Source organism: Littorina saxatilis, linkage group LG15 (assembly GCF_037325665.1).
Source record: "Littorina saxatilis isolate snail1 linkage group LG15, US_GU_Lsax_2.0, whole genome shotgun sequence".
Classification (NCBI taxonomy): domain Eukaryota; kingdom Metazoa; phylum Mollusca; class Gastropoda; order Littorinimorpha; family Littorinidae; genus Littorina; species Littorina saxatilis.
The window spans coordinates 32,170,513-32,183,909 of record NC_090259.1 but is presented as its reverse complement, the minus strand read 5'-3'; the positions used below and the strand labels follow the sequence as shown (position 1 = coordinate 32,183,909).

Here is a 13,397-nt window from a genome sequence, read left to right as displayed (position 1 = left end):
GTTTCACATTATCACAGACAATCAACGCACTGACAATGCCTGGCAGCAGGGAAAACAAACTGTAAGCAAAAGAAAACCTATACCTGGGCCAGGTGTGGTTGCTTTTCTCACCTGGCGAGACAGGTAGAATGTCAGGAAGCCGAAAACCTTCCTCCCTGCCAGAAACCGCGGGATGGCACTTTTGTTGTGGAGAGAAACAATACAACCGCACACGTAGGGGGTGAAATTGGGGAGGGGGGGGGGGTGAAGGGGCCGCGTGTAATGTGTGAGGAGAGGGCGGGCTGTATTGTGTGTGATGGGTAGGGGGATGGGGGGGGGGGAGGGGGGTAAGAATATGGAGGGATAGGATGTCATTGTTTCTGACGCAAACACCACGATGTGTGAGAATGTACTTGACTTTTCTGTGCATGTGCATGCAAACCCGGCCGAATTCTTTTGATACATGTGCAGTAATGTCAGTGTGTGTGTGTGTGTGTGTGTGTGTGTGTGTGTGTGTGTGTGTGTGTGTGTGTGTGTATGTGTGTGCGTGTGTGTGTGCATGTGTGTGTGCGTGCGTGCGTGCGTACGTGCGTACGTGCGTGCGTACGTGCGTGTTTGAATGTGTGAGTGCTTACAACTTACGTTAGGGGAATTAAGCACGAAGGTTGTTCCTGCAAATGATGATGTACTTATAACTGTAAGGATAGGTGCAGTAGATTGATTTTTTTTTTTTTAGACCCAATGACTATTTCTAGGAGAGTTAGAGCGGGAGGGAGGGGGGGGATATAGAGAGTGATAGTGACATTGAACACTTTAGTCCGGAAAAGAGAAGGGAGGATAATTGTTGCTCTCAAAGTAAATAGGCCTACACAGGACGCGACTGTGTTTGTGTAGCTTGTCCTTTCATGGGGAGGAAATAACAAAGTACCCCAGGAGGAAGCGCGATTGTTCGCAATATAGACAACCCTTTAGTGAACCTCCTCTCAACAATTGTCTGTGTGCTAGCAGGAACAAACAACACAGTAGAACAGTAGGCGCAGGTTGTAGTCTTATCCTGTTACAGATACCTATTTTCTAGTGTAATCGATCACACGCACAATTTCAGAGCTGCTTAGGCTTTTACTGACACAAAAGAAGAACATCCAAACAAACAAACAAAAACAAACTAACAGCATCCAGTTTTGATAAATTCTTCATCACACTTTCGTCAGACAGTCGCTGCATTCTTCAGGATAGTAATCAGTCCGTCAGTAGACAAGCTAGAAGAACATCCTTCAAGTTCGTCATGCACGAACAACTTGATCTGTAGCCTGGTTGTTTTCTGTGTAGTGTTGGACTTTTTCGCTGAAGTAATTTCGTAAGTGACACCTATGTCAATTTGCGTTATTAATCAGCGCTTCTGGGGTGATAACGCGAGACAACTCCTGTGATCTTGCCGCGAGGTAGCGCCAGTTACCAGCCGAAAGAAAGAAGGGGCATAACCTCACCAGAACCGACCATTGTCTGTTTACCGTATAAAATGCACGACTTACACACGAACTGTTACCAAACCGATATGCTATTTGGGACCAATGCAAGGGTTTTTTCCTTTCTCGTGTGATCATCTTGCCGCCAGGTGGCGCCAGTTACCAGCCGAAAGAAAGAGGGGGCATAACCTCACCAGAACCGCCCATTCAGCAAAACAAACTTTCCCACATGGCTCTGCACATGAAACAGCGGCCAGGCAGTCAGTAGGGTTTGGGTATGTGTCCAAGTGGACGTAGGCCCTTACAGCATGCACACGCCTGCACATATTTGTAAGAGATGGTTTACTCTATGGTTTATTGACACGAGAAGAAACTGAAGTACACTGTATCTTTAAATCACGCCAGACAATACTTGTGTCGTCAGTCTGAGTGATTCTTCCCGTGAGGAATCACGAAACACCCTTTGTCGGCATGAAAGATTGTTCTGTACCGAGAGAAAAAAAAATCACCTCACAGACATGCAATCGATCACTGCCATCAAACTTTCAAAGTTTTCCGGTGATCGTAAGCACACGCAACAAACCTACGCAGATTCGGAATAGTTTACACCATCGTTTGCTGGCGCCAAATAGAAAATTGTGTCATCAGTCAGAGGGGTTCTCCGTTAGAAAACAGAATATACTTCAACGACTATTTTGTACCAAGAAATGCGGCTTACACACAGGTCATCAATCAAAACAGCGAACTTAACTTTCATATTTCGTTGATGATCCCACTGACGGTGTTGCTTGTAGCATGTGTGATACTGACTGAAAATGCTTTGCATGAATGTGCCAGATCCTGCGCGAATGTTTGGGGTGCCGGTGGGGGGGGGGGGGGGGGGATGTCCACGGTGATCAGTGGAGTTCAAAATGACGAACCAAAGTATCTTAGCGTAAACACAACCATGATGAATGGTTTAATCACAGAATGGTGCAACAATTTGTTCAAAAAAGTGTTGTTTATCAGTGACAATAGACGGGCGGGGATGTAGCTCAGTCGGTAGCGCGCTGGATTTGTATCCAGTTGGCCGCTGTCAGCGTGAGTTCGTCCCCACGTTCGGCGAGAGATTTATTTCTCAGAGTCAACTTTGTGTGCAGACTCTCCTCGGTGTCCGAACACCCCCCGTGTGTACACGCAAGCACAAGACCAAGTGCGCACGAAAAAGATCCTGTAATCCATGTCAGAGTTCGGTGGGTTATAGAAACACGAAAATACCCAGCATGCTCCCCCGAAAGCGGCGTATGGCTGCCTAAATGGCGGGGTAAATACGGTCATACACGTAAAAGCCGTGGGAGTTTCAGGCCATGAACGAACAAACAAACAAACAAAGTGACAATAGACGATGTTGGGAAATAACTGTCAAGTGCTTATGGGTTGCGGAAGAGTTGCTTTCCTTGCTTACACTGAGGCAAGCTACACATGATAGTGTATAACCAATCACTAGCGAGCGGCGTGTCACGTCTCCGCATGTGATCGGCGATCCGTGCCAGTGATATCATGCGAACGACTGACATATCTCGTGTCTCGCGAGATATGTGATTTCCAGAACATTAAACTGAGAGGTCTAGCACCCTGAAAATCGACGCGTCCGCGTGTATGCGTGATAGTTGGTGTTGTTTTTCTCCGGTCTAGCACAGTCAGGCGTTGTGCGAAGACAGTGATAAAGAAGACGGCAGAGCAGCAGCAAGAGATGGTGTTTGTTTTCACTGTAGATATGCAAGGTATCATCATTTGTTCTGGAGATGTTCCTTTGTAGACCAAGTGTGTGTCTGTGTGTGTGTCTGTGTCATGTGTGTGTGTGTGTGTGTGTGTGTGTGTGTGTGTGTGTGTGTGTAATGTGTGTGTGTGTGTCTTTGTGTGTGTGTGTCTGTGTGTGTGTCTCTCTGTGTGTGTGTGTGTGTGTCTGTGTGTGTGTCTCTGTGTGTGTGTGTCTGTGTGTGTGTGTGTGTGTGTGTGTGTGTGTGTCTCTGTGTGTGTCTCTCTGTGTGTGTGTGACGGTGTTTGTGTCTGTCTGTGTCTGTATATATGTGCGTGAGTGCAATTGTGTATGTATGTGTGTGTGCGCCGGTACGCGCGTGTATGTGTGTGCGCAGTGCGTGCATGCGTCCGCGTGTGTGTGTGTGTGTGCACGGGGTGGGGGTGGGTGATGCCGGATGGTATTCATTTGTTCTAACTGATAGTTAAAAGTACATCACTGTATAATTATATTGAGCACACGTAGTTATTTCCTAGGGCAGTGTGATAGGATACGAGGAAGGGTGGGTAGGGGGAAAGAGGGGAGGAGGACTGGGGAGATGGCGAAAGGATTATGAAGTTGGGGTTTGAAGAGAAGAGGAATGCTAACTTTGACAGAAGGGATAAGGCCGGAGTGTGCTTGTTTTCACCGTAAAGATACCTTACTGGATAACATTGCATGCAGACGATGCATTTTTGTGTCAGGAAAGCAAGACCAGTGTTCCTAGGCCTCGGTCTTCGATCTTCAAGTTATGCAAACTTTGTATATCTGACGCGTTGTCCTGACCCCAGGTCGTACGAATGTGCGATGGCTTTGCCGCGTAGGATGCCTTCCAACACAACAGTGTTTTGCAGCAAAGACAATTTGACCGATTATGCCAGTTTTGAAGCCAGGTCCAACTGACCTATTGACGTCTGTGTCTGAGAACAACACTGCAAGACAATGGAAAACGGTAGTTTTCTACTAAGAAACGAAGACCGGCAAAGATGAAATTAAGAAGGCAGTGAACTACTCTTTGAACCCAGTAGACAACACACATCCCCACCCCCCTCACCCCATCTCCACCCATCTCCACCCACCCCTGAACCATCAGCATGCAGTTGGAGCTTCTCTGTCACAGCTATTTGTATGTCACGTGTTAACAGTAATGGGGACAGCGCACAGTCATTTCCACGTCATCATCTCCATCTCTATTACCACTTCCTGTCCTCCCCGTAGTGCTGATCTCTCTCTCTCTCTCTCTCTCTCTCTCTCTCTCTCTCTCTCTCTCTCTCTCTCTCTCTCTCTCTCTCTCTTTCTCTCTCTCTCTCTCTGTCTCTCTCTCTCTGTCTCTCTCTCTCTCTCTCCTCTCTCTGTCTCTCTCTGTCTCTCTCTCTCCTCTCTCTGTCTCTGTCTCTCTCTCTCTGTCTCTCTCTCTCTCTCTCTCTCTCTCTCTCTCTCTCTCTCTCTCTCTGTTGTGCTGTTTCCGTGCAATGTGCAGTTACCGTTATTATGCACACCTTGTAATTTTGACAGACATCTTTGCCTGGCATCGTTGTGTTTGCGTATTCCTCAAACGAAATGCAGTGGTTAGGGATGGGGGAGGTGGGGGGATCAGAAGGGAGGTAAGGAGGGAGGGGTACTATTTTATAGTTAGTTCTGACCTCACTCAACTCATAATGTGATGTAATAACTTTTTAATTACAGAGAGGTTTTTTTTTTTTAATGTTTAATTCGCTTCACCGAGCATTATGATAGGTAGTCTGGTATGTTCATTGGTGGTGGGGTAAAGGGGGGGGGGGGCGGAGGTTCAGGAGAGAGACTAGTCCACAGGCAGCGGATGTGGACTAAACGAGGATCTGATCTTTTTCTGGCGAGCAAACCCTCTTAATTTCCGCTGTTATTATGTTGAACTTGCGCCGGTTTTTTTCTGAAAAGTATGCTATTTTCTGACAAATGCATGGAACCCGCTCGTCGGATATCTGCATATTTATGAAAACAGAATGGAACTGGGCGGTTGCATGGCATGATGCAAAGGACAGAAGAAACAGTCCCAATTCGGTGGAAGTAAGAAAGAAAACAATACGCCGGAACTGAACTTAATTTTATTTGTTCTGCTCGTAGGCGGGGAGCATTCTCCGTCAGTAAAGGTAAACATGACTTTAATTAAACTTAAACAGAATGGAGGTTTTGTTGAGACAAGGTATAACTTTAACTCTCCTAAAGAGACACACAGAGAGAAAGGGGGATACGAAATGCCAATGGAGTCAAAGCGCTACCAAAAGAACAGAAAACGTACTGAATTGTACAGAATCGTTCTGATTCTTCCTCGGTGATTGAAAAAGTTTGTACTTGCAACGAGTTTCAGTTGTATGTTTGTTGCTTTCTGAAATGGGCGATAGCTCAGTCGGAAGCAGCGTTGGCTTTGAAACCGGTTGTCGCGCTATATCGATGCCCACGTGCGGCAAGGGAGTTCTTCCCCAGGGTCAACTTTGTGCAGACTCTCCTTGTGCATGGGCACGATAACGATAATGATCCCATGGTCATAGCCTAAGTCTGAGGTTTTTAAAAACATCAATACAAGACATTCAGAGCAAAAAATGGGTAGCGTGATTTTGTCGTTGCAAGCTATCCTCAGGAATAGCAGTCCGAATGTCCTTGAAGGAATTCACCAAGGACAACACGATATATCAAAATACCCAAAATATCAAATAATGATTGCTACTCGATCTTCTTTCCTTTGCCTTCATTTCATTTCTCATTTCATTTTCATTACTTTATTGTCCCATCGCTGGGAAATTCGGGTCGCTTCCTCCCAGTGGAAAGCTAGCAGCAACGGAGTCGCGCTACCCAGGTGTCTGCGTGTTTAGGTGTATTCAGCCACCTGCACTTATGGCAGAATGACCAAGGTCTTTTACGTGCCATTGTGATGACACGGGGGTGGGACATGGCTTCCGTCTCTGGGTCTGCACATAAAGTTGACCCGTGTCCGTCCCGGCCCGAATTCGAACCTGCGACCTTTCGATCACAAGTCCAGTGCTCTACCAACTGAGCTACCTGAATTGCTTTTCTATATCTGAATTGTTTCTTGCTGGGTTTTTGTTTTTGTTTTTGTTTTTTTCTAAACCTGATATGATACGCTATTTGAACTTTTCCTTCAAGGTAGTCAGCATAACATACATAGAAGTTTTGATACGTGTTTTTTGTAAAGTTATTTTCATTTATCACATGTTGTCTTTGCTTGTTTGTTGCAGCATCCGCAGAAAGTTTCTTCAAGACAAGAACGATGCAGATCCGGAATGAGAGTCTGCCAGGTAAGGATTTTGTCTTCTCTCTACTTTGCTTCCAACATGAGGCAAGGGGCTACAGGGGCTGGCAGGGGCTGGGAGACTGATATTGTTAAAGTGTATCATTTGCAAGTGGTATTTTGGGTCTATCTTTGACAAAAAGGTACATTTTCTGGTTAAGGGGGGGGTGGTGGGGGGGTCCGTAACCCAGAACCCCCACTCACTTTAGACCCAGCCCTACCTAACATGCATAGCATATATATATCGGAAATCAGTATGCACTGTGCATAGCGGCGTGGGTTTGCTCCACCTTTTCGAAGGGACGCAACTCTCCCACACACAGTTATAACAAATTCGACACTTCTGAACATTGTCTATTGTGGAAGAATACTTTGCACCTAACCACTGATCGTTCACTATTATAACGTAGCCAGCAAATGAAAATATGATAACCAATTAACTGTGCAAAATTCTTGCCAAAATATGTTGCACTGCCTTAAACAAAGAAAATTCACTAAAAAAAAAATTCAAAAAGTTCATCAACATTCAGGTGGGTTTTTTGAGTCACTTGAGAAAAAGTGACTCTATGTAATCGGTCAGTGTTAGTCTGTCCGGCCGGCCGGCCGGCCGTCCGGCCGGCCGTCCGGCCGGCCGGCCGTCCGTAGACACCACCTTAACGTTGGACTTTTCTCGGAAACTATCAAAGCGATCCGGCTCATATTTTGTTTAGTCGTGACCTCCAATGACCTCTACACTTTAACGATGGTTTCGTTGACCTTTGACCTTTTTCAAGGTCACAGGTCAGCGTCAAAGGAAAAATTAGACATTTTATATCTTTGACAAAGTTCATCGGATGTGATTGAAACTTTGTAGGATTATTCTTTACATCAAAGTATTTACATCTGTAGCCTTTTACGAACGTTATCAGAAAAACAAGGGAGATAACTAGCCTTTTCTGTTCGGCAACACACAACTTAACGTTGGGCTTTTCTCGGAAACTATAAAAGTGACCGGGCTCAAATTTTATGTGAACGTGACTCCCAGTGACCTCTACACTTTGACGTCTGCTTTGGTGACCTTTGACCTTTTTCAAGGTCACAGGTATGTCTTGAAGGAAAAAAATTGAAATATCATATCTCTGAAACTATTCATCGGATTTGATTCAAACTTTATAGGATTATTCTTTACATCAAATTATTTACATCTGTATTGTGTTGTGAATAGCAATTTCTTCCTGTCCATCTGATGCCTCATATAATATTCAGAACTGCGAAAGTGACTCGATCGAGCGTTTGCTCTTCTTGTTGGTTGTGTAACTAGCAACGGAAACTACAAGAAACTCCGTCAATGCTTCAGAAGGCGCAATTCTCTTTGGGAATAAAAAAAAAATGAATAAAAAAGCAAAACTGATTTTGTTTGTCATTGGGAGATCTAGATCTATTCAAGTGAAGAGAATTTACCATGCGCTTTGGTTAACTTTATTTTGCTGCATCAGAACTCCTTATTTCTATATTTTTGCTGACCCCTTTCTTTTTTTGGGCCATAGTAAACCTCTTGGGGCGCACTGTTTGCCTGGCCTCTACATTTTGATTTTACTACACTGTGGGTTTTTTCGTTTTCTGTTTTATATCATCATTTTTTTTCTGTTGTTTCTTCTTTTTATGTTTTTTGTCTTTTTTACATTTAGTCAAGTTTTGACTAAATGTTTTAACATAGAGGGGGAATCGAGACGAGGGTTGTGGTGTATGTGTGTGTGTGTGCCTGTCTGTGTGTCTGTCGGTCTGTCTGTCTGTCTGTCTGTGTGTCTGTGTGTCTGTGTGTGTGTGTAGAGCGATTCAGACTAAACTACTGGACCGATCTTTATGAAATTTGACATGAGAGTTCCTGGGAATGATATCCCCGGACGTTTTTTTCTTTTTTTCGATAAATGTCTTTGATGACGTCATATCCGGCTTTTTGTAAAAGTTGAGGCGGCACTGTCACTCCCTCATTTTTCAATCAAATTGATTGAAATTTTGGCCAAGCAATCTTCGACGAAGGCCGGACTTCGGTATTGCATTTCAGCTTGGTGGCTTAAAAATTAATTAATGACTTTGGTCATTAAAAATCTGAAAATTGTGAGAAAAAAAAAGAATTTATAAAACGATCCAACTTTACGTTCATCTTATTCTTCATCATTTTCTGATTCCAAAAACATATAAATATGTTATATTTGGATTAAAAACAAGCTCTGAAAATTAAAAATATAAAAATTATGATCAAAATTAAATTTTCGAAATCAATTTAAAAATACTTTCATCGTATTCCTTGTCGGTTCCTGATTCCAAAAACATATAGATATGATATGTTTGGATTAAAAACACGCTCAGAAAGTTAAAACGAAGAGAGGTACAGAAAAGCGTGCTATCCTTCTCAGCGCAACTACTACCCCGCTCTTCTTGTCAATTTCACTGCCTTTGCCACGAACGGTGGACTGACGATGCTACGAGTATACCACACCGGTGACACTGTGACGGTTCCCCTACGCTTTGTGTCCGGTGCCCTGACCCTTTGTGTTCGGTTCCCACTCGGTTCCCACACGCCAAAATTCGCGGACAAAACATCCATTTATGGTAGTATTACGCAATGTTGCTCTCTGAGAATGGTCTTGTTAGATCTGTGAGTGTTTACACTACATGCCTAGGTGCTGTTGGATTGAAGGTTTTTGATATTTTAGCCGTTATTAGGTAGAATGCCTTCCACTTTACTGCAAAACTGCATAATTCGTAGCATCGGCAAGAAATATCCTACCAAAAAATGCCTGCTTGGAACTGTCGTTGGTCCAGCAAAAAGTTCAACATGTCTGTAGCAGACAGCCCAAGTTTCAAGATTGTAGGGCCATCCAAACAGCCGTAATAATAAAAACAACAAAAGTAGTCAGTGAAATTGGCTGTGTTCGGTCCCCACACACTTTTGTGACGTAGGCGTGACGGTTCCCATAATTCATTGTGTCGGTCCCCACTTTCTGTGTCGGACCCCACTTTCGACCTAATTTCTCTGTGACGGACCCCACAACCAGCCTATTTTGTGTCGGTCCCCACACCTTCTTGGATTTATGACTTGCCGGTTACTTGTATCATTGTATTCATTGAATCTAATTGTCTCGGAGTTATTTTTCAGCAAAAACCGGCAAGGCAGCACCTTTTGTGATACCAAGTAAGTCAGATGACATCAGTATGTGTGTGTATGTGTGTGTGTGAGAGAGAGAGAGAGAGAGAGAGAGAGAGAGAGAGAGAGAGAGAGAGAGAGAGAGAGAGAGAGAGAGAGAGAGAGAGACTAACTTTATTAGTTTATGCAACAAATAATATATAACATTATTTATCTCTGGGACGGTTCCCAGTATACCAGCAAATTATGTGTTGATCCACCCACACCTTCTTGAACTGGCCTTCCCAATATCTACTCTTAGTCTTAAGGCCTTGGAGATATGCAATTTGGCACATTTTTAAAATAAAAGATCCACCTGTCGTATGTGAGATTCAGTTTTCAGAGCAAAATGCTGCCCAGGGACTTCTAGTGGTGATTGAAAAAAAAAAAAGAGTACTTGCCTGTGTCAAGTATGTGTCTTTATCCACGCTTGTTGTAAGAGGCAACTTTTCCCAGCTCCTTGTGTTCATGACTGCTTTCTCTTAAAATTAATTACTTTATGACAGTCAGAATACAATGGAACAAGGCTACATAAACCCTGACAGCCTACGACAACGGCCCGACTAAGGCTCAACACCGCGCCAATAAATTCAGCATTGGGCCAATGTTGGGCCATGATTGCTCCGTTTTCGTAGGCTATCAGGGTCAAAGATACATATTGGTAAACTAGTAAAATACATGTTCAGCATCATCAGCAATACCACAAAAGGATTAAAACAAGAAATTCCTCCGATAGGAACTACACCCCCGTGAAAGGGAAATAACCTTCTCAGTTGGTGGCAGTGAGAATGGTTATTTCCCTTTGACCAACGGGGGTGTCCGTCTATACCAGGCCTTGTATAATTTTAATCCACCAATAACTCCCTAACCGTGTGTTTGACTGGTCCCAATTTTTGTAAGGACCGTCTCAGGAATGTATAGAACCTGTTCACCAAGTTTGGTGACGATCGGTCCGTTCATTCTTGAGATCTACTTGCGAACACAAACACATCGAGTGAAACCTATACACACCCCTATACCGGGGGTGTAAAAATCCTATTAGCTGTATGTCAGCGGCACAATGCAACCAGAACCAGCGTTTATGTGGAGTGATCGGGTGCTGGTCACTACCGCGAGCGTCACTACCGCGAGTACCACTACCGCGTCTCACACTAAAGTTGTGTTTCCGTACCCGCGATAGCGTTTTTCCAGCGGTGCGACGAAAATCAAGCACATAGAAAACAAGGAACTTAGTCGATAAATATCGACAGGGGGCGGACAAATGGTTTACATGTGAAATGTGTGTATATGGGTGTGGTTCTGAAACAAACAAACCATGTGAACCCCCCCCCCCCCCCATCCCACCGCTCGCGGGCTGAACGACTGGCGTCACATGTCGCTTCGGTCTTTTCCTGAGAAGAACACCGCGTGTACATAATACACAATTCGATCGCGTAGCACTGCCAATGCACATTTTCGCAACGAAAACCGTGCTACTGTTTCTTGTGTGTTAAATCTGAAAGCAATATAAGTGAACGAACAATTGAAAACTGATATCACGTTACTAAACTCCCAAAAGTAATAAATTACTTCTGACTGCGGTACACAATACGGCAGTCACCTCTGCGAATGCTGTCGAAGAATCTAACCGAAAGTAAACATTCTGGGAATCTACGCGCATCGGCCTTGACGCAAGTTCAATACTTAGCCAATGAGCGCGCCGCGGCGAAGTTGGCCGCTGTAAGTCTTGCAGCGCTGGCTGGCTGAGCGAGTTGCGTGTCCATCCTTTTTTGGTCCAAGCCGCACCGTAGATTATTAGTAGGTGCTTGATTTTGGTATTTTGATTTTACATAACATTAAACCTTTCTTGGGGTTCATGGTCATGGCAACAGCCATAATACTATTATATCATGTATAATATTACATTTCAGCATATTTGAATTACATGTCATCATACCAAACTGTCATACATTTTTATTCCTACATCATTCTGATTGATCACAACCAAACCTACTATCAGTGGACACATCCAAATGTAAGCGCCTGTTCTTGACAACTTTTAATCGATCTAAAAATAGCAACTTGCTGGGCCCTCTGCCGCCAACAGACACTGTTTGGCCTGTAGGTAAAATGTACAATGTATTTTCTGATTTGTGCACAAAAGCTTTATTTCTTTTTTCTTTTTTTTAACATAACAATGTTTAATGTCACTGTATGTTTAAAAGACCATGGTCATATTTGTAAAAAAAATGTTAAATTAGAAAATAAATAACATTTTGGTTCATGATTTTTCCTACACCTGTGCTAAAAATAAGAAATAAAAATGTCGGGTATATAAGTCTCTCAAATACAGCTAGGTATGAATGGCTCGGTTTGAGTTTGTTGCAGTTGACCCTGCACAACGCGACATATCATGTTTTTGTTGAACAATTTTGACGTCACCCCTCCCATAGGGTGACGTATTTCACAACTTCCTGTGTTACACAAACTCTGTGATGACCAATTTTGACGTCACCCCTCCCATAGGGTGACGGATTTCACAACTTTCTACAGATGAACAATGTTGCCTTCACCCCTCCCATAGGGTGACGGATGTCACAACTTCCTGTGTACACAAACTGATGACGTATTTCACAACAAAATGGCGCTGCCCATGGTCAACCTCTAAACTATCCGTATAGAATGGGGGCGTCCTCGCCCCCATAATGACTAGGAGTGTTTCCACACGCGCGACGCGTTAGCGGCGCGACAAGCGGCAAGCGACGCGATTTTTTTGAAAGGGTCCTGGAGCGATTTTTTCGCGTTGTCGCGCGGCAACGCGGGAGTTTACAGATTTTACCGCATGTTTAAAACGCAAGTACGGAAACACGTCACGCGTTTGCGCGCGTTTTCTTTTGTCGCTGCCGCTGTCGCGGGTACGGAAACAAAACTTACCGCGAGTACGACACTACCGCGAGTACGACACTACCGCGAGTATAACACTACCGCGTGTCACACTACCGCGAGTATAACATTACCGCGTGTCATTTTATGACTTCCATGGCTGAAGGCAAAGGTTGAAATGTTTCCTTGAAATATAAACAAAAAGGCCTGGTCTGTTCTCTGAACACTAATTCAATCTTTGTCATGCTAACCAAGAACTCAAAACGATCAGAACACACTATCAGAATACATATAGAATGGGTTGCTTCCAATCAAAGCCGTTAGAACACAAACTCACAAGAAGTAAGTTTGCATGCGTTCTCTCTACGGTTATGGTACTCGCGGTTGTGGTACGCGCGGTAGTGTGACACGCGGCAGTGTTATACTCGCGGTAGTGTCGTACTCGCGGTAGTGTGACACGCGGTAGTGTTACACGCGGTAGTGTCGTACTCGCCGTAGTGTGACACGCGGCAGTGACGCTCGCGGTAGTGTCGCATAACCGGAGTGATCTGGAAAGGTGTCAATCTCTCTCTCTCTCTCTCTCTCTCTCTCTCTCTCTCTCTCTCTCTCTCTCTCTCTCTCTCTCTCTCTCTCACACATACACACACACACACACACACACACACACACACACACACACACACACATACTGATGTCATCTGACTTACTTGGTATCACAAAAGGTGCTGCCTTGCCGGTTTTTGCTGAAAAATAACTCCGAGACAATTAGATTCAATGAATACAATGATACAAGTAACCGGCAAGTCATAAATCCAAGAAGGTGTGGGGACCGACACAAAATAGGCTGGTTGTGGGGTCCGT

General features: G+C 44.2%; 1 protein-coding gene across 2 annotated transcripts in view; it reads left to right on the top strand.

The window, feature by feature from the left end:
• Positions 1-6,460: 6,460 nt before the first annotated feature.
• LOC138949078 (ras GTPase-activating protein nGAP-like) overlaps positions 6,461-13,397 on the top strand; it is a 220,053-nt gene continuing 213,116 nt past the window's right edge. Inside the window, exon 1 of one of the 2 annotated variants that reach the window (XM_070320814.1) lies at positions 6,461-6,515. In XM_070320814.1, coding sequence (XP_070176915.1) covers positions 6,488-6,515 — 28 coding nt within the window. In that variant the 5' untranslated portion in view covers positions 6,461-6,487. The remainder of the gene's footprint in view (positions 6,516-13,397) is intronic. The other variant, XM_070320810.1, reaches the window with a different exon arrangement.